Raw genomic sequence first — 19,871 nt, 5'->3', positions numbered from 1 at the left:
TTTCGCTATATCTGAGCTAGAAAATAGCTTAGTGTAAGCAAGCTCCATCCAAAAGCTGCACAGGTTTGTTTGCATAATGCTCTTGTCAGATTTGCCCACCAGAAGATTGCAGCCATATATGTTTATAGCCAGAGCCAAATTTAAAACCAGACTCTTCAATTTGTATTCTCTGCATATTAATTTTATTTGGTGGACACTCACCTAGCACTTACTGATGGGCAAACCATCAGGCCTATGGTTAGTGCATCAAAAGCCACATTACTAATGACTTAAATGCCATCAATTTCTTAGTGTCTCTGTAGCTAGTGGGCAAAAAAATATATGTAAGTAAGGAATTTTTTACAGTACTAAAAAAAATTATACTATTTCTTACACCAACTAATTCTCAACAAAAAGTGTTTTAGGTGAAACATCTTTCATCAGAAGAACTGTCATAACTGCAGAAAGTTTTTCTCCAGTGTATTTTTATTAGGGATTCCTGCCATCATATCAACATACAAAACAATCAGGATGTTGACATAGAAATGTGAAATTCACTGTACAAAGATAAGGCTCGAGTTACAGATATATTATCCCCCCAGTCTCCAATGAAATAAAACCATATTTAATTCTTCCCAGAGTTGTGTTTATAAATGTTAGACAAACCACAAAATAGATTTCAAGTACATAACATTTTACAATATAACCCAAGCACAGACAGAAATGCACGATACTGTACCTATAGATACTCTGTGATCAAACTGTCATCCTCACCAATTAAATGCTAGACTGCTACTCTGTCTGAGTATCCCCAACTATATGCTTCTGAGCACATTAGGTGTTCCTGGCCTTCAATGTTAGAGGACTCTTGTGACTTTCATTTGAATTATGCTGATGGTCTAGAGAATAATAGAAAGAAAAGGAAGATTTTTAGAAGGCCAGGCCTGGACATATGCACATAGGTGGCAAAGGTAAGTACATGTGCATGTATACTTTTGCATTTAACCCTACATAAGACCTCACTACACTGCACATTCTCTGAGATTACTTTCTCATGCAACTCAATCATTTTCTGATAGAGTTAAATCAAGCAAAACAATACTCCCACTTCTTGTGTGCTATAATTCATAGGGACAAGATTATATTTTAGAGCATAGGATTTTATTTATTTTTTGTTTAAATGCAATTGTTAGACTTAAACAGGAGCCTGCATAGAATCTTGTCTCTGTAGTCCAGCAGGACACCAGCTTTCACAGTTTTTACCACACACGACATCTTTTCTGATGCCTTTTTTTCAAAACAGCATCAGTAAATTATTTCCTGTTAAGACCCAATATCTAGTTTACTCTCCATTTCTACTAGGGTGAATGATTATTATATCTCATAGGAAAGGATCATTTAGCTACAAGTAGCACAAGATGAAATCCTTATCAAGTAACTAATCAGTAATGATTCTTCTGTGGAACAGATTGTCAGGGAAAAAGTCAAGAGAAAAAGGCAGTTCGCTTCAGCCTTTGTTGCTTGTGAAATTAATAGCAATCAGAAAGCTTTCCATTGAGAAAAGGAGCTCCTGAACCCTGTAACTGTCTAATCCTTTAAAAACTGGAGAAGTTTAGAAAGGAAAGGAGAAATCTTGTAAGGAAATCGCCATTTTCAAACTAGACACTTGTAAAGGCTTACATGAGAAAGCCAAGCCAATTTGCTGACATCGAAAATACAGGAGTTTATTTAGTAGGAATTAAGAGCTGTGGTTACAATATATTAAACGAATATCTTAATAAAACAGTCTCACATATGCCTTCCATTTGTAAATCTCTAAGCAAGAGAAAGACCCTGAGGTTGAAATCAGAGTTCCCTCAACTTTAAAGATGAAATACATCTGCTCTACGATCAGGGGAAATAAAAACAATAAAAGCTTTCTCTTCTTAGACAGAACCTCTCTGGTACATCTGAGGGCCTTCAGATGCTCTCAGTTATTGACAAGATTTTACTGAAGTATGTTCTCTAAGCAATACTGGAATAACTAGATATACAAATTCATCTTACATGAAACAGCATTAAGTCCTGCAACTGGGCTTACACTAATAGGAAAAGAGAGTAGGTATGCTGCTATATGTAAAAGGAAGCATATCAGTACACACAGAAAATATGTTGTCTCAGAGGTTAGTAATAGAGGGCATCAAGGATAAAGATGCATCTCATAAAGCATTTAATCCTTTAACTGTGAGTCAGTAGAATACTTTCAGGTCAACTGTACAGTCTAAAGCTTTGCTTTTAAAAATGCATATATGTTTCTTCTCTATCATTTTTAAAAGTAGGTATCACGCATCTACTGATTTAGGTAGTGTTTTGGCTTTTTTTCTTTTTTTCTTTTTTTTTTTTCTTTTTTTCCCTACTTACTATTGTCTTCTTCCATGTTATGTACAATATTCTACATTTAGACCAAAGACTCACTCTGTTCCAAAACATACTTGGACTACCATATAGAAACTTTCTAAAGCACTGATAAATCATAAGACAAACTGACATAACAGGAAGGATCATTATTTTCAATTCTGCTCTCTTCACTAAGCTTTACAACTAAGCCTTTCAGAAATTCTTCTGAAAACTTGGTGTCATTTAATCTCCCCCAGGCAGCCCCTACTGTACCTTAGTGAACTTTCTATGTATTTCCCAAACTGCTGTCTCTCCTATAGAGCCATTTCAATCTCATTCATTCTCCAGCCAGTAGTTAAAAACAAATCACTGCTAAAACACTAAAAAATAACATGTTCTTGTGCATTACTCTTACTAATCTGTACATTTAAATAACATCAGAAGTTATCTTTTGCTAAAAATTTACCAAAATATTTTAAACACATAAAATTGTAAAAAAACAAACAAGAAAAAAAAAAATCAAAACCAAAAACCCAGCATAAACATTGCTTGTATAGGCATAGGCATTGGTTAGAAGAGATTGCTGTACTAAGGAGTATATTCAAAAAAGTTTTTCTTTCAGTTTCATTACATTTAATGTAATGGATTCTACAGTAAGGGTGATGTTAACTTATAATTACTCCATCTTGTACGATGTGATAAGTGAGCAGAAAAACTGAAATGCAATTAAAAGGTTATTTTAAGTTACTGAAAGGTGAATGTATATACTTGTAACTAAAGGAGCAATTTAAGTGGGAGAAGGAAACGTAAGATCCTGAAAAGTGTGATAATAAATGAATATGAAGACAGCTACCTACTGATGGCCCCAGGGGCATTAAGGAAACCTGGCACAAACTGAAATTTTGAATATAGCCCTTAGTATTATGATTGATTATTTCTTTAAAATTTAAAAGCTGCCCAGCATGTCACAAATGAAGTTTATTTTGCAAGCCACCCACTGCCTAAGTGGGCAGTAATATTCAATATGAAATTGCTGAAACTCTGGTGTCTGACGGATTTCATGGAGAAAAGAGATCTGAAGGTCTGACTCCAAGAGAACAAGGAGAAGAGGAAACACAAGCAACAACAGTCCAAGGCCTACAAGGAGAAGTCTGGAGAAACTCTTCACAAAAGCATTCACCTCTATATTGCCCATTAGAAAGTCATAGCTCCACCTAAGTGCTCTTCGAGCTTCTTTCAGCTCTTCTTCTTCTGCAATCATAAAGGCATTTTCATCTGCTTCCAGTTCTTCAAATGAATCTGTATCATCTTTCTCATTTTCTGCTCTTGGACAGGTATCAAAGAGCATATCAATCTCATCATCAACTGGGGTGGGCAGCAAGCTGGCACTGGGATTGTATACCAGTTCTGAGATGGTTAAAGGTTCCTCTTTCATCTTCTCTTCCTGTTCGATGGCATGATCAGTATTGTCCCCGGTGTTCTTAACTGGGGAGCTGGAAGTCACAGGAACTGAAATCTCATCTTCCTTTGGCAGCTGAATATCTGGGGAAAAAAAAAAAAGAAGAAAAAAAAGGTAGATAGAGAGATGAAAACAGTGATCCTAAATTTCTGCTTTCCTGGTGGAAAAATCCAATAGTATTTTATGTAAGTTGGAGAGATGATTCTGCAATCATTTTGCATATTGAAACCTTTATCAGACACAACTAACAAATACTAGAAAAACCGTTTGAAAATTTCCTCACTGTCAGAGGAGGACAACACCTTTTATAACACTGCAGTACAGGAGATCCAATTAAATTTGTATGATGCAGCTAGCTCTAATACCAGTGTAATACAAACAGAACAGTTCGTTTTCTGTGGGCAGTCAGGCTTCTGATATAAATGAATACCAAGTGCAGATGTGAATTGGTGCTATTTGTTGTCAAAGTAGGAATAATAACAATAGTAATGATTAGAACAACTTTCTCTTCATTTGTCTCAAAGAAATAAAGTGATAAGACAATGGGTGAGGTTAAGAATTTTTGATAGAGCATGGCATTAGAAGAGACAAATATCATGATAAATTCATATTAACAGTAAAGAGGATAAAAAGAGAGGTGGGTTGGCATACTATATAAGAATGATATGATTGAAACTGAATAAAAATGCTTCACATCTTTAATAAGCTTCCCCTCCTCACATCGCATTTTTCTTCCAGTCATCTTTCCTCTCCTAATAGTCCCAGTCTTTTTTCTCCCTCTCCTTACAAATCCTTTCTCTCTTTCACAAGAAGCCTTTATTAGCATTACTAGTATGCTTGTTTCTTACAATCCAATTCCCTGCCCCAATTCTCTCCTCTCATGACTTGGTATCCTTTTCCCAGTTTAGTACTAACCGTAGTAAATCTGTCTATCTGTTCTGCAGCTACACGAACATTGAGGTTACTCCTTTTTGCTGTCAATAGCAGAAGGGGAGGGAAAGTGAACCAAGCCCAGAGGGAAAATATGGGAAAATATTTATTTTTGTCATTTATACCATGTCTGACACTTGTTATCATCATCAGATGCCATCTATGTGCAAGAGGATCAGGGAAAACTTTTGCAGTGTCCTGTGTATCAATAACATATAATAAAGTAATATTTAATAGTTGTCATTTTGTGAAGTTAAATATCTCTCCTTTCTTTACAAATGACTAATGCAATAGTGATATATCAAGTAAAACCGGCATAATGAGGTTATTATGACTTATCCAACAAGAAACCCAGGAAAATCAGTATTTATAACTCAAATTTGCCTGATTATTTGATTTCGCCTGTAGATCTCTGTAAAAGATACAGAATTGATATTGCTGAACATTCTTTCCAGTTTTAATGAAGTAAAAACTAAGGTTCAGAGAGTTTAAAACACCACAGCACAAAACAATGTCTTATTACAGTAAGTAAGAAGTAGGAAGAAAAGTAGTACATCTCCAGCACTAATTACACCAGATGTATTGTGGTTTTCCATATGAAGTAAAAGGATGTCTGCAAGCTCTATTAAGCTTTTCTATTACAGGCTGGCAAACATAAAAAACAAATTAAGTAATCAAAGGAGAAATTACAGTAACTTTCAGATGGAGGGAATAAAGTAGGGGCTGAACAATGCTATAATGAAGTGATGCAGCATTACTCTGAAAAGATGTTATAGAATAAAAATTGAAGCAAAAATACTGTTCATAATGACATCTACAATACAGAAAGATATGCAGTCTAAATGAATTTTGAATCACAGATCTAAAGGTAGAATCTTAAATAGTAATTCAACTATTACTGACCAAAATGCTGCTGAGAATCTCATTTGGAGGTTGGTGTTTTTTCACATTTTCCTTCAGCTTTTTAGTGATTTTCAGTACTTTAAAAGTCCTAAATATCTTAGATTCACTGTATCAAAATTATGAGCTTTGTTTTGGAAACTGGCCTACCCTCTATTTGACCAGATGGCAAAAGTATATTCCTGCACCACAGAGTTGAAGGTAATACAGCATACTGTACACACTGTTACAGATTTTGCATTTCTTGAATGACAAGGTCTTAAAATCTCCTTCTGTTTTCTTTTCTTTTCCTTCTCCTACCATAGCTACCATAGCTTGCACACTCAGGACAGGACATACCAGTGGCAATTTCAGTTTCATAACAACTGATGTCAAGCCACCCAACTGTAGACCCGCCCAGGTCTAGACACCAGCACATGACCACACTTCTACCAGAGCCTCAAATAGTCTTTGCAGACTAATTGCAGAAAACCTGTCAATACAAAGCTAGTGTATCAAAATTTTGTAGAGGACATTAAATATGAATGATGAATAACTTTTGAAATGTGGCTGGATCACTAGAAATCTTACAGCTTATTAAAATGCTTTCTGGTAGAAATATCCACCTACTACATCTCTATAAGTCAGAGTGCCTGAGTGTTACCATGGAATCTTCCATGTAACCTGTACAGCTCCATTAGCACTGTCTTTTGAATGGGCAAGTAAGGTTACCTCAGATTACAGACTTCCAAAAACTGGGTGAGTGATATGGTGTTAAAATCTTGTAACTTTAAAATGATACTTAACTTGATATCAGTTAGGGTGAAATGCCAACAAATGCAACATATAAAATACATAACATATTACAAATATGTTGAAAAGACCTAAGAAATGGCAGAAAAAAAAAAAAAACACTTGAAACTAACTTACATTAAAGCTGGCTCCTGAATGAGCCAGCTTGCTCTTTACCTGGCAGGTCAGTCTTCTGGATTCCTTTCCTAATGCTAGCTTCGTGTCTCATGTTATATTCATCACCTCTTCACTGTAAGACTCTATCCTCAGGAAACATCCCTCCTTCAGTAAAGCATGTTAGGTGTTAAAATCCATTTCCCCTTCTAAGTCTTCCAACTGGCCCAGACAAATCTCTTCTCCTATAATTCATTATTTTTCCTGCTCTCTAGGAAATAAGCTTGTCATGCCTCCAGGTGAGGTCTCACCATCAATCTAATAGTTACCCTTTGCCAGAAAGACTGTTTCTGCTCTGTCTCATTTGATCTCTGATGAAGCCAATTTGTAAAGCTAACCTACAAAAATAACCGTTTTTCTTCCTAAATTAGTTGTCTGATGTTTTTCTTCCTGAACTGGCTTACTAGATATTGTCAAGAGTTCAGCACATTACCTGCACTGGAGAGAGAACAGGAATGCTTCTTTCACCAGCTGCTTGCCAGCAGATCTTGCAGAGCTGAAATGAAAACTTGTCCCCAATAATGAAAATGAAGAAAATGAAGATGCCTCCTTATTAGCCTAATTTGACAGCTATTAATTCCTTGTCTCAACTGTTGTGTCCTCTCCTATTATAGTTTTTTGAGAAACATTTCAAAAGAAAAATGCTCTCTGCTGGAACTTATTTTCTTTGTATTAACAAATGCACTCACTACAGTCATCACAAACTGAATAACACTATACGCAACAAAATACAGACACTATGAGGTAGAAGAAAGAGATTTAGGGTGACCCTTCTCCTAAGCATCCCATAACTGCAAGTAGTGCTGGATCATCAAATCCTTTGCATCTATTCTGGAATGCTTGCCAATTTTTTAAAACACTGAAGTAATAAACATCTACATATATATCTGAATATGAAAGTAAAACAATTTTCTTTTCAAAAATGCTCTCCACTTTCTCTTAATGGAGTAAAAGGTAAGTTGAGCCACTTAGGCATCACAGTATGGATTAAAGGTCCTAAATTTAACCTCCCAAATTTGTGAATCCTGGCCACTCTACCTGCTTAGATATATTACTGACCCTTCAAGGTCAATAATATATCTGTCCCTCATATTTTTCATCATACAGAGGACAGCTGCAACTACTCCAAAGAAAGGTCACCTCAATTTACAGTTCGTAGCCTTCTCTCCTTCACCAGAGTAAATTCTAGTGTGCATAACACACATAGTGAACATAAATAAGGAAGATCATATTAACTTTCATTAGTATTGCTTTTTTTCCTCATGCAGCTGGCAAATGTCCTTTGACTCTGTGGTTACATTTTCAGATCAATGATTTTCGAGGAGGTTGTATTAAAATTGAATGTGCCACAATTTCAAAGTGTACATCAGCTTTATGGTCCATTATTTAGTTTGAACTGGTAACTTCAAAGCAACACCATCAAAAGATGGCACATATGAGACCCAAGCAACTACTACTGCCATCACTTCCCACCCCATGCTCTTTTCCTAACATTGCAGTTAAAAAAAGAAAAACAACAAACAAAAGATCTTATTATATAGTATCAAAGCAGAAGGATCTTCAACTATTTTACAACATACATTGTTGAGGCACATCAAAGCAAAGCAACTGCATTTTATGCCAGCTTGATACAAATGTAAATACATATTTTAACGTAAGTATTTGAAAATTTTGAGCATTAGCTGACCCTGTTGGAAACTCATTTGATACACATATATATAGAAAAAATTTAAACCTCTTTTTTTTTTTTTTTTTTTAATTATTATTATAATACTATGAAATTTCTGAAGGATTGAGGAAAAAAAAATAGGTATTAGCCATGGTCAGACTAAGACCATAGCAAAGTTCCAGTCATGTTACAGTATACAGATATGTATGTTGAGGCACTCCAATTGACATCTGTCGAATGACAGATGTATAAATGGCACATATTGCTCACAATGCTGAGATTTCTTGTGCAGGCACAAGAACAACATGTTAATGCATCAACATGGAAAAGTGGTATAGGCCACAAGAAATATACTAGTGACACAAGTTATGAAAAGAGTAAGTATGGATTTTGAAAAGTCTACTGTCTCTATTAGAACAGTTAACATTTATATTCAGATTTGAAGAAATGTTACAAGTATAAAATTACATCTGAGAGCATTTCATTCCTTTCTTTCTTTCCTTTCTTTTCTTTCTTTCTTTCTTTCTTTCTTTTAGCGATCAATTTATATTCCATAGATCAGAATCTTACAGTACATAATACTGGCATATTAAGTAAATATGTTCCCAGTTTTATTCCTTATATATCTACAGCAAAGCTTTGCTGTGCTTTTCTGGCAACTGGACAAATCTTACAGAGCCAGAGAAATCTTGTTATCCAAGCCAAAACTTAGTACTTCCCTTTCACTAAATATTGGGATTCCTCTGAAACTCTTACTTGCTACTGCAGATAGGAACATGAACAGCTGAATAAAACACAAGTTCACCGTGGTCATATGCTGTGAACATGAATATGGAAGCAGTCTGACATAAATGTTGCCAGATGCTAGTTTCTCTAAAGGAGCCAAAAACAGCAGCTGAGGATTCATAGGATGAAGGGCAGCTCCACCTCCACCATTCCTAAGAAGCTGCAGTTACTGAAAAGACAGCATTCCAGAAAAAAAGTGTAAGCTCTCACTAAAATAATCAGTTTGCAGTTTGTCTTGTGGCTGGATATACTGCACACAGTTTTACCGATCAGACAGGCAAATACAATTACATATCTGTAAAAGAACTAGAACTAGTGCAGAGGTGAAGGTAATGGGCATTAAAATTTCCTTGTTTTAAACAGAGAAGGGAAAGATTTGATTTGGTCCAGAAAGAAGACAGCAAATGATCTCTGATTGAAATATTTAGCATGTAAAAAAATACAGCCATCATGCTGCAACAAGTATGGCTCCTTCCTATGTCTTTCATCATTTCCTCTAGAAATTCTGTGCATTCCTTCACTTACTTTAATTACAAACTGTATATGTACTATGCATAGAACTACTTGAAGGAGAGTGTAACTTTCATTTGAGCAAAGTTCATGGAGATCACAAAGGAATAGAAGGAAAGGGAAACAATCTAAAATGACACTGAAGACAAATATTTCCCTTTAGAGGATCTACATCAAAGCACGATCTGCACCACAGCCAGTTGCCCAGTCCTCAGAAGTAGGAGGCTATATGCTACACATTCCCATGCTCATATAAAACACTTAATCTGGCTTTGTAAGGAGAATAAATCATTGACAGTTTTAGACTTTTTAGGTAGCGCCTGAGCTTTCCTGCTGGCAGTTCCAGTTAATTTTACTCTTACTGGAACTTCTAGAAGGGAGTAAAGCCCTGTCACAGCTGCCAGCTCACATCAGCTGCAAGTGCTGTGACTCCACAGCATTACAGTGCGTCTTTCCAGGCACGCACTGTGTACCAGGGTTCAGCTAATGCCACAGTATGTGCAGCTGCTAGCAGAGGCCATTCTGCTCCTCACATGCTGCAAAGCACACCCAGAGTGCAGAAATAAAAGCGAAGTAGGGTGTGTAGTAAAGCAAGATTTCTGGAGTATGCTGTCTCTATCCCACCTCTGTCCTCGAAGCCCACCTCAGCAGTGCTGATCCTTCTCAAAATTAGGATTAAGCAGTGAAAAGGCTAAGGTGAGTACAAGGGCGGGGGAAATATCTGCAATGGAAACAGGAGTGAAAAGGAAGATTTGTCTGTCAGCAGAGCATGGAAAGGGGAGGAGCTGGTGAAGGGACTGCCATCACTCACGGCCTAGCAAAAGGCAAGGAGAGCTAGGCTGCAAATATCTGAAACCAATGTGTAAGCTTAGCACCTGAGAAAAGGACATGTGAGACATTTCAGCAACCTCGCTGAGCCTGGGTGAGCACTTCTGGCACAAATCAGCGTTTTCCTGAAACATGACATGCAGAAGAAGGCTCTCTCGAGGAACTGTGCCACCCTCCTCCCCGAGTTTTGCACAAGCTGACCACAGTCTAGGTTTTATAAGCTGATATGCAGATTTTATACCTATGTACATTAAAAGGAATAACATCCTAAAAATTGTACCACAAGATCAAGGTTTATAAGAATTATCATAGCCCCAGTAAACAAATCCATTATTACACTATTCCCTAGTACAAGATGGCTTGCATGTATTAGAAGACTGACTAACTGAGAAATAAAAAAACAAAATTCATGCAAAGAATGATAATTTTTCTATTTCACTAATGATTTTTGAAACAAGGGTGTTCAGTGCTACTCTCACAGATACTACTGCTTCCCCTGAGTGGTGAACTCATCACACAAAGGCAGCCAGGAACTGCTGCCCATCAGAGAGAAGTCACTGAAAGAAGCAGGCTCTCCCATACCTGTTATGCTTACTGTCTTTTGGTTTTCAAATGTTACAAGCATGACAAAACTCTGGTCTTTGCCGGGACATTCTTACTTGAATGTCCTGTAAACTCCCATTTCTGAAATGAAGTTTCAATATCAATGCATGGTGCACGAGAAGCTGAAACCTGTCTATCCACATATGCAAAAGCATAAGTATTGTAGAAAGCATGGAAAAATAAATTTCATTAACAAAACAGTGGCATACGGACCAATCTGTCTTTGGCAAAAAATAATTATGGTATAAAAGCAAATAAAAAGCTTAGTTTTGATTGCTATCCAGAACAACACTTTTTCTTCCTTCAGTCACATTCTTTTCTGTATAATGAAAGAGATCTGAAACAGGCTCCTTTTTTCTTTTTGATATTAATATTCAGGATATTATATTATTCAGTACTGAGAAAAGCAGTAATAACAAAGTTATGATCTGGCAAATCAGTCACCCAGTTGCAGTTAAGCTGAAATGTATCCACTGCTTCATTCAGCTAACATTCAAGATAAGTATCAACTTATCTTCAAATTTAAGAACTACTTGTTTTGCCAGAAAACATCAAAATTTAAAAGTATTTCTCCCTTGAATCAAAACAAAATCTACTAGAGTATAATTCCAGTCCATTATTTCAGTAAAACTTTACAACAAATCTCATTTTTTTTTTCCTCATTCATTCTTCCTTTGTAACTCTTCTCTTGTCAGTAATTCATCCTTACTCTCTGATTTCCTGTATTCAATGTAATATTTCATCATGCACAGTTTCTTACCAGTAGATCAGTAATAGCATAACCGGCTATGGAGGAAAAAAATGAGTATGAGTAAAATAAATTAAAAAAATTAAATTTACCAGCCCTTCTGGCTGTGATCTTGGAGCCATGCCGCAGTAACCGAATGCACACTTCCTTGTTACAGTGGTTAACCATCCGCAAATGAATGCTTCTCTTGGTTTGGATTTTTACAAGGCATTTCACCATTTTGGCTATTAATCCCTCTTCTCAAAGTCTTGTAGAAACTCTACTCATACTGCCTTCAACCTTTCATTGAATTTTCTCCGTGTTTCAAAGGACCAACACAAGTCCCTCTCAATGAATCAAATGACAAGCTTCTAACATGGCCAACAAAAATATCCCAGCAGGGAACAGAACGAGGGGTTATTTTTAAACACTTCTAAATACCTTGTAACGTACAATACAAACTACCACAGAGTCCATCTCAGTTAGCAGTTGCTAGTGTAACAGCTGAACACCAGTATAAAAATATCCAAGGCATCAAACCATATTGCAAAGAAACAAAGGGCCAGCATTTAGGGTCCGTATTTTGTAGAACAAAATGACACTGCAGCCATTATTTTTTCTAAAAGCTTTAATTTGGCAGCTGATGTCAATTCTCCACTGCTGCCTGTAAGTACTTGCAGAAAAAACAAAGGGAGAAAAAAAAAAAAGACATACTGTGCTTACAGGCCTTAGTTTTAGGGGAACTGATGTGATGAAAACAAGCCTAGTATAAAAGTTGACCTCTCTCTGAATAAACAAAAAGAGAAAAGTCCTAAATTTAGGAAAAACATTACTCTCTGCATACATGCTCCAGTTCTCAGTTGTGGGCAACTACTGAACTCCTCACATTCACCAGCTATATGCGGTTCTTCAGAAGGCTGGCCATTTTTGTGTCCTGTGCAGCAGGGATACGTGGGCTCCTAAAAAAGGCATGACACATAGATGATCAGTGCTGACCATTCGCTCCAGCTGGAAGCTGGAATGCCACTGCACACACAACATCACACTGTCCTAGTGGGAGAGGGGCTCTGACTGGATTCATCAAAGCCACAGAGAGAAGGAGTGTATGACAGGACATAGTCTCTCACTTTTTAGAATACCTGTCTCTAATATTTATGACATGTGCTGCCCGAGTCTGTGATCTGGCATTCCTGTTCTCTCTGCACAATAAAATCAATGACATGCTTGCAAATATGTGAGAAAGAAGGGGGAAAAGGGAAACAGTCCTGCAAATTTGTGTTTTATACCAAGCGATTTCTCTCATTAAAGATACCTACTTCATTGGAGATTTCTGGAAAGTATCTTGGCAGTAACTCCCTCCCCCTGCCACCAAGCCCAAACAATCTCAATATGCATCAGAGCTCCTTTTCACTCCTTCTTCCTGCAGGGCAAGCACTCAAATGCAAGGGAAAGCCTGAGGAAGCAGGTGGCACTTGGACAACCAAAACACATTCATGTAGATGAACACAAATATTTCATTTATACTTTAAGTGACTCATGCAAAGGAGCAGGAACAGAGAGACTTCAAGTCACTGCTCACAGACAGACAAGGGAGATTTACACTGAAATCTTGTAGATAAATCTGCAACTCTTTGTCTTTACTATTAATTCTAGGCAAGTAAGGAAAAAACTGTGTCAAGAGAAGAAAGACTTTACATGACCTGACATCAGCAGTGAATCCTGCATAGTGGTTGTAAGACAGTTTTCAGCAAACATTTTCCAGATGAAGACACTATTTCTCCCATTCAGGGCTGCCTGAGACTCTTTTTCTGATTTTGTTTTTTGCAGAAGGTAGCCAGAAAGGTAACAACACATTCTTAGTAACTAATTGATTTTGCAGCTCTGTGCATTCTCCTCCTTCCTTAATTGCTATTGTAGATAGCAACACAGCTAAAACACTAACCACCAGCAAAAACTATGTTAGAGAGACCCTTAGCATTCATGCAGAGTATGAGAGGAGGTTGAAAATTGCAGATGGTTTTGAATCTCCTCTTAAAATCAGAGTCCGTGGTTTAAAAAAAATCAAAACAATCTCTTCCCCAAAGAAAACAAGAACTAAGAAAACACTCCTCAAAGCTAGTATCCTCCTCGCAAGAGTGGAAAAAAAAAAAAAAAAAAAAAGAGCAGGAAACTTTTATTTAAGCACATCAATTTTAACATATGCTGAACCAAAGTATGATGATGGGGAAGAGTAATTTATTTTTAACAGACGTAGCAATCTTATTTTGTAGACACATCTTATAGTAAGCACCTGAAAATCTGCAAATTTATAAATATGTTACAAAAGAAAGATGGCAGAGCTAATTATCTGTTGTACTAGGCATTGTTGGCTTGAAACAAAAGTTTTGCTTGTAAAAAAGCTGTTTTTGGACCTGTAAGGGCTAAACTACATGGCCAAGGAACTGTAAATCCAAGTTAATTTGTTGACCATAGACATAATGATGAATGTGCTCATCTCCTGCTCTACAGGCATAAAGTGTGAACAGATAGTTAGAATTATTTTATTCTACTAGCATATCTACTAGCATATTTTTAATATTTATGGAGACTATTGCATTAGGGACTATTGTTTCATGTGCTGTGGTACACAGAATTAACATACCCAGACAACCATGCATACACAGCTGGTGTGTGCTCATTCCCATACACATTTATCAGATGCAACAAAAACTCTGTTTTTTAAAAATAAGATATTGTTGATGCCAGATAATTGCCACCAATTCAGTATCTCTTATACTCCAGTGACACAACAATAACTTCAGTAAAAACATGTAGTAGCTGCATGTTTTAAAGTAGCAGTGAATATCAGTAACATGTTCCTTTTTGACAGACAGCTACTAGTACAGAATAAAGGAAAGGATAAGGGCTATTCAAACAGATGCCCACGCACATACAATTTTCATATGAAAACAGAGTCTTTAAAAAAATCACCCAGCTCAGTGAGCGTATCTAAAAAAAGTGTGGAAACATCAGGGGAAGAAAATAGTAAGAAGTGTGGATTTTAAATAGAAGGAATTGAGAATGAGTCTCTCTCATCAGCTGTCTTTTTTCAGAAACACAGTACAAGGTACACCAACTAGCAGAATGACTGAATGACATTACTTCACTTTGATTGCTCCCACAGCAAAAGTCAATATCATCAAGAAAACAATTTATGTATGAAACCTGAGCACATACGTATCAAATGGCTTAGAAGCTTTTGTCAGTTAGCAAAACCACACATCTGAGAAATAGAGATATTAACACATAATAGAGATATTAATTAATTTATTTTTTTACTCAGATAGGCAAGTCTTGCTTGCAGCTGATGCTAGGAAATCTGAAGAAAACAACCACCCCCTGCAAAATAATTGCCAAGTCATCAGGACAGGAACTAATCTGCAAAGGAGGCATCCACACAACTGCTATAGCAATTAGCAAAAGAAATCCAACATGTTCAACTGCACTGTTGTGAAAAAAATTTCTACAGGGAAAGGACCATAGGAAGGATCTAATAAGAGTGCTCAGAATGGCTGAATTTGGCTATCTATGACAAAGATAAATTCCACAAACAGACTTCTAAATACTGCAAAACCTGTATAATGAACTGACTTTAGAAGGTCTTCAAAGTTTAAAAGCTAGAAATGACCTCTATAAGCATATCTGATTGTCATTCACATAAAATTTGGTTCCACGTGACATGCTTCTATGCAGGATAGTCATTCTATGATTTATCATGCTCCCTCTTTCCTCCTTCTGATAGGACTTTAGCACAAGAGTGGTGGAAAAAGATGAAGAATTTTAAGCAGTATCCACAAAAAAAAAAAAAAAAAAACAGAATAGACCTGAAAAACTTAAGTCATGAGAACTTAGATTACTTTTTTGAAGACAGACATACCAAACTGGAGAAGGAAAGGACATGCTGCAAGAGTCACACAGAAGAATAAAAGAACTAGTGGAAACTGTTCAGGATATATCCAGGAACACAGGCGAAGAGAAGAGAAGAGAAGAGAAGAGAAGAGAAGAGAAGAGAAGAGAAGAGAAGAGAAGAGAAGAGAAGAGAAGAGAAGAGAAGAGAAGAGAAGAGAAGAGAAGAGAAGAGAAGAGAAGAGAAGAGAAGAGAAGAGAAGAGAAGAGAAGAGAAGAGAAGAGAAGAGAAGAGAAGAGAAGAGAAGAGAAAAGTGAAAGAAAAGAAAAAGAAAAAGAAAAGAAAAAGAAAAGAAAAAGAAATATTACTATTCTTTCTGGAGAGAGTTCGTTATCCTACAATGCCTAACCAAATGTCTCTTAGAATCTACTGGAACTAGGTTAAAGAGGACAGGATGCAATTATGATAACACAAAATATTTGTAATCATTGTCAGAAAGTAAACTACGGAAACATTCATCTGTAGGAATCCCATTTTGCTTTATTTTCTCTCCCAAATCTGAAGAAATCTTGAGAAAATCATGACTTAAAACTGTTGCTTGTGATGCATACATAAGAAAAATGCATTAGCTCTCATTTATTTCAGCAGCAAGTCTAGCCTACAAACTACCACTAACATACTTTTTTAAACAAATCCCTATATTTTTTCAGGGATGTCAGTGAAAACAGTTTCATTGACTTGCAAATTACAAAATTCCAGTTAGTTCCCAGTAATGTAAAAATGAGGTAAAAAATTGACATGGGCAGAAGTCTTCTGTCGGTGCATGAAATATATCATCCTTATTCTTGTAGCTCTTCTTAGACCCATTAGCTAAGACACCCCAATTTGGATGAGCTTGTCATCTGACAGTGACTGTAACTTCAGCGAGACATCAACTTCCAGCTCCTGAATCCTACCTCTGAAATTTGGGTGCCAGTTTCTCTCACAGAAACCAAATGCCACTTACAACATGACTACCAGCTACTCACATCTAGAAAGCAGATAATCTGAGCTTTCACCATTTGGCACACTTGCTGTCTAAGTTGATAAAAGAAGTACTGACTTCTGGTGGTCAATCTATCAGGTAACTCATCTAAATAACTATACTTTTAAAGAGCAAAAAAATACTTTTAAGTAGGAACACCAGTTCAAATCTGGACGTTAAATTTGTAATTGGACACCTGTATACAGAACTTAAGGGCTGGGTGAAGAATTAAATCTTGAGGAATGAGGTAACAACAGGAAAACTCACTTTTGCTGCCATTCTAACAAATTTCTGTTTTCAAATCCCCTTATCTAAATGTCAACTGCTAAAATAAATACTAAACTGTTATTTTAATTCTGACAAACTGTAGTCATTTATGATCATGATTGGTCAGCATACATTTTCTTACCTGAAGATGAAATTTCATATGGGGGAATGGATAGGCTGTAGTTGTTTTTTCTATATATGGTTGCAATATGGATTTTCACATTTGAAAAGATTATGCTAAGGTTGTTTAAAATCCCCTACAGACTGCTAGCACAGTCTCTGATTGCTTTGTTCCCTAGCAACATGAGTAATTGACAAAAAAATTTTCCCTCTCACCTGGCAGTTTCAGTTAGTTCAGTTTTGAATCTCTCCAGCAGCTTTAGGAAGAAAAGGTGCTTTCTCAAGTCAGCAATTAAAAAAGGATAACACCACGATCACCATTTTTTCTGGCCACATAATTTGCTTGCAATATCCAAAGCTGATATAAAATTAAGAATAAGCAAGTTTTGCTCAGTTAGAAGAGAAAAATTGTATTGTCCCGAGTCTGTCCAAGGCATGAACTGCCAGCAGCACTGTGGCCAACCTTCCTGATGAGTTGCCTGCCTCTGCTACACAGCGTTAATGCAGCATCACATGTAGGTCTTGGCCATCAGCAGCTTGAACGTAGGTTTAGCATCAGACCTTGCAGAGGTATGAGTTGGGTCCTGAAGACTGCATGAGCCAGCCTACACAGCCTGGAGACAGCTGACCTGCCCTATAGCCAGCTCTGGCATGGCTATGCTGTGCTCAGCAGCATCTACAGGCACTTTGGAAAAGAGATTGTCAGATTGTCTGCCCCCACCTCAGGCCCCACCATCGAAAGAGTTGCCAAGGTTGTTTGACATGTGTTATGCACTAAAAACAGTTTGCCAGTGCAGTTATGTCAGCCCCAGAGCTGGCCGCCCTTTCTCTCCCAGCCTACAAGATCCTGCTCCTGCCCTTGCCTTTGGCACAGCACCTCACCTGGACCACTCTGATGAATTTCTTAAAGGTTGAGCCAGCAAGAAGTGGGATACTGAACTGTTATTATTATTATTAACATTTTAGCTCCTTGTACTAGTTCACTCCAAGGTGATTAGTGCTGGTGAAAGGGAGATGGTGGAACACACAGCAAAAAGATGCATGGGCATGATATGTGGAGAGGTGAGAGGAGAGCTGGTGTATATGTCCAAGCTGCAAGATCAGCTTAGATTGTAATTTGATATGCCCCAAGCCCTCTGCAGGAATATACTGTACAAGAGCTGAGTACTATTACTTGGCAGCCAGTGGTATTAGACTATGCATATTATATTCTACAGGAAACCCATGAACCAATATTTCTTTTGAACTGTAATAATAACAACAATCTGCTCATCTAAAAGGAAAATGACTGTCTAGCATATGTAACGTTATGTATTTGAAGCACTCCCTAGTGAGCATATAGTAAATGTAGTCAGCAGTTTCCAAAAATGGATTTCATTGCTTAGAGTTGTAAGTAAAGCAGCAAGCTGTTGTAACTCTGCGATAGTGGGAACTGGACAGCAGGAAGGAACACAGTAATTGATTCTTGGCTACCAGAAAATGAATTCCTGTAAGAAACAGGTATTTCACAGCAGAGGTAAATAAATAATTGATAAAATTAGCTACCTGCCACACAGCTATTACTGCTAATTATTATAATCTAAGTACACAGACAATTAAGTCATGCTATTCATACAACATTCTGTGCATAAACTCCAAACAATGAACAAAACAGGATTTCACATGACACCTATACAGTGACATTCAAAACACACTCCCAAGAAAATGAATACAGTTACAAAAGATTCAGCTGTTCACTGTTTCCCATTAATTAAGTACAACAAATTAGCAATAAAGGTTGCATTTCCCAGCTTCTGATTCTATTAGCTTGCTATATCTCAAGTAAGAAACATTTTTGTTTAGTTGGCTGCCTTTTTATTATGACCAATGCAATTATCCTCATTTAAACTGACCAAGATGTTCACATAATTATTTGTAAGGACTGCATCTCAGAAAGATAGGTACTTAATGCAATTATTAAAATATCAAGGACTGAACAATCACATGGAAAGCCTTGTTCTGCAAAATCCACTTAAACCAGTCTTAAAATAACACCCATTTTTGTTCACAGAATTGGAGATTTTTTTCCTAGTATTAGAACAGAAATAAACTAGAATACCTAGAAATAAACTGCAGATATTGTTTAATAAAGGAGTACTACACTGAAATTATTTATTTTGCGCTCTTCTGTTTCATAATTCCAAGAAAAAAAATGATAAATAGAACATGTAATGGCAGTTACTTTCCTCAGAAAGTATTCTGCATGAGGCTTGTGCACAGTTCTTTGAGCTAGTGATCATTCCTAAATATGATACACAGAGGCTTAATTGTGTATTCCTAGTAGAAATCATTAAAATTTTTCCTAAGTCAGTAACAAACCAAGATGTATTTCCATGTATTTTCTAGTAAATATTGGTAATGTTTGCCAGGAATCAGGAAACTGTCTCACCTTCATCTAAAGGAACCTCCTCCTCCTCACATGGAGAAGGAATAAGTGGCTGCAAAGGTTCCATATTAATTATGAGTTGCTTGTTCAGGGAGGGAGAGCTGCGACTCTGTGTAATGCTGGTTCTAAAAGAACAGGGAAAATAGGGTCAGTTTATTCACAGAAAAAAACCAACTAGAGTCAAACAAATATATGTCATTTCAAAATAATTTTGCAAAAATTATGGTAGGCCTTGAGATATCATAACAAGCTCTTCACAATGAACACTGCTTTTGTCCATGTTATGTTGCACTCTTTGCAGACAAACTTTCCAACATCAGAAGCATAAGAAATGTTTTTGAGCTCTGTGCAGCCTGTCACCTTCTGATCTCATGCACTATTGCAGCGTGTTGCTCCTCTTTGCACCACATGACAGACATGAGTATTTGGCTTCAAGG

The 19,871-nt window shown here is 36.8% G+C and overlaps 1 protein-coding gene across 7 annotated transcripts in view; it reads right to left on the bottom strand.

The window, feature by feature from the left end:
• Nucleotides 1–457: 457 nt before the first annotated feature.
• Nucleotides 458–19,871, bottom strand: part of FRMD3 (FERM domain containing 3) — a 146,238-nt gene continuing 126,824 nt past the window's right edge. For all 7 annotated transcript variants that reach the window (XM_031602398.2, XM_090131099.1, XM_090131098.1 and 4 more), the window contains 2 exons: nucleotides 19,438–19,559; nucleotides 458–3,897 (listed from right to left, as the gene is read on the bottom strand). In XM_031602398.2, coding sequence (XP_031458258.2) covers nucleotides 3,302–3,897; nucleotides 19,438–19,559 — 718 coding nt within the window. In that variant the 3' untranslated portion in view covers nucleotides 458–3,301. The remainder of the gene's footprint in view (nucleotides 3,898–19,437; nucleotides 19,560–19,871) is intronic.

The sequence above is a fragment of the Phasianus colchicus genome, chromosome Z (genome assembly GCF_987193195.1).
Source record: "Phasianus colchicus chromosome Z, bPhaCol1.hap1.1, whole genome shotgun sequence".
Lineage (NCBI taxonomy): Eukaryota > Metazoa > Chordata > Aves > Galliformes > Phasianidae > Phasianus > Phasianus colchicus.
Note: the sequence above shows the minus strand (reverse complement) of the source record. Positions and strands in the feature narration are given on the sequence as shown.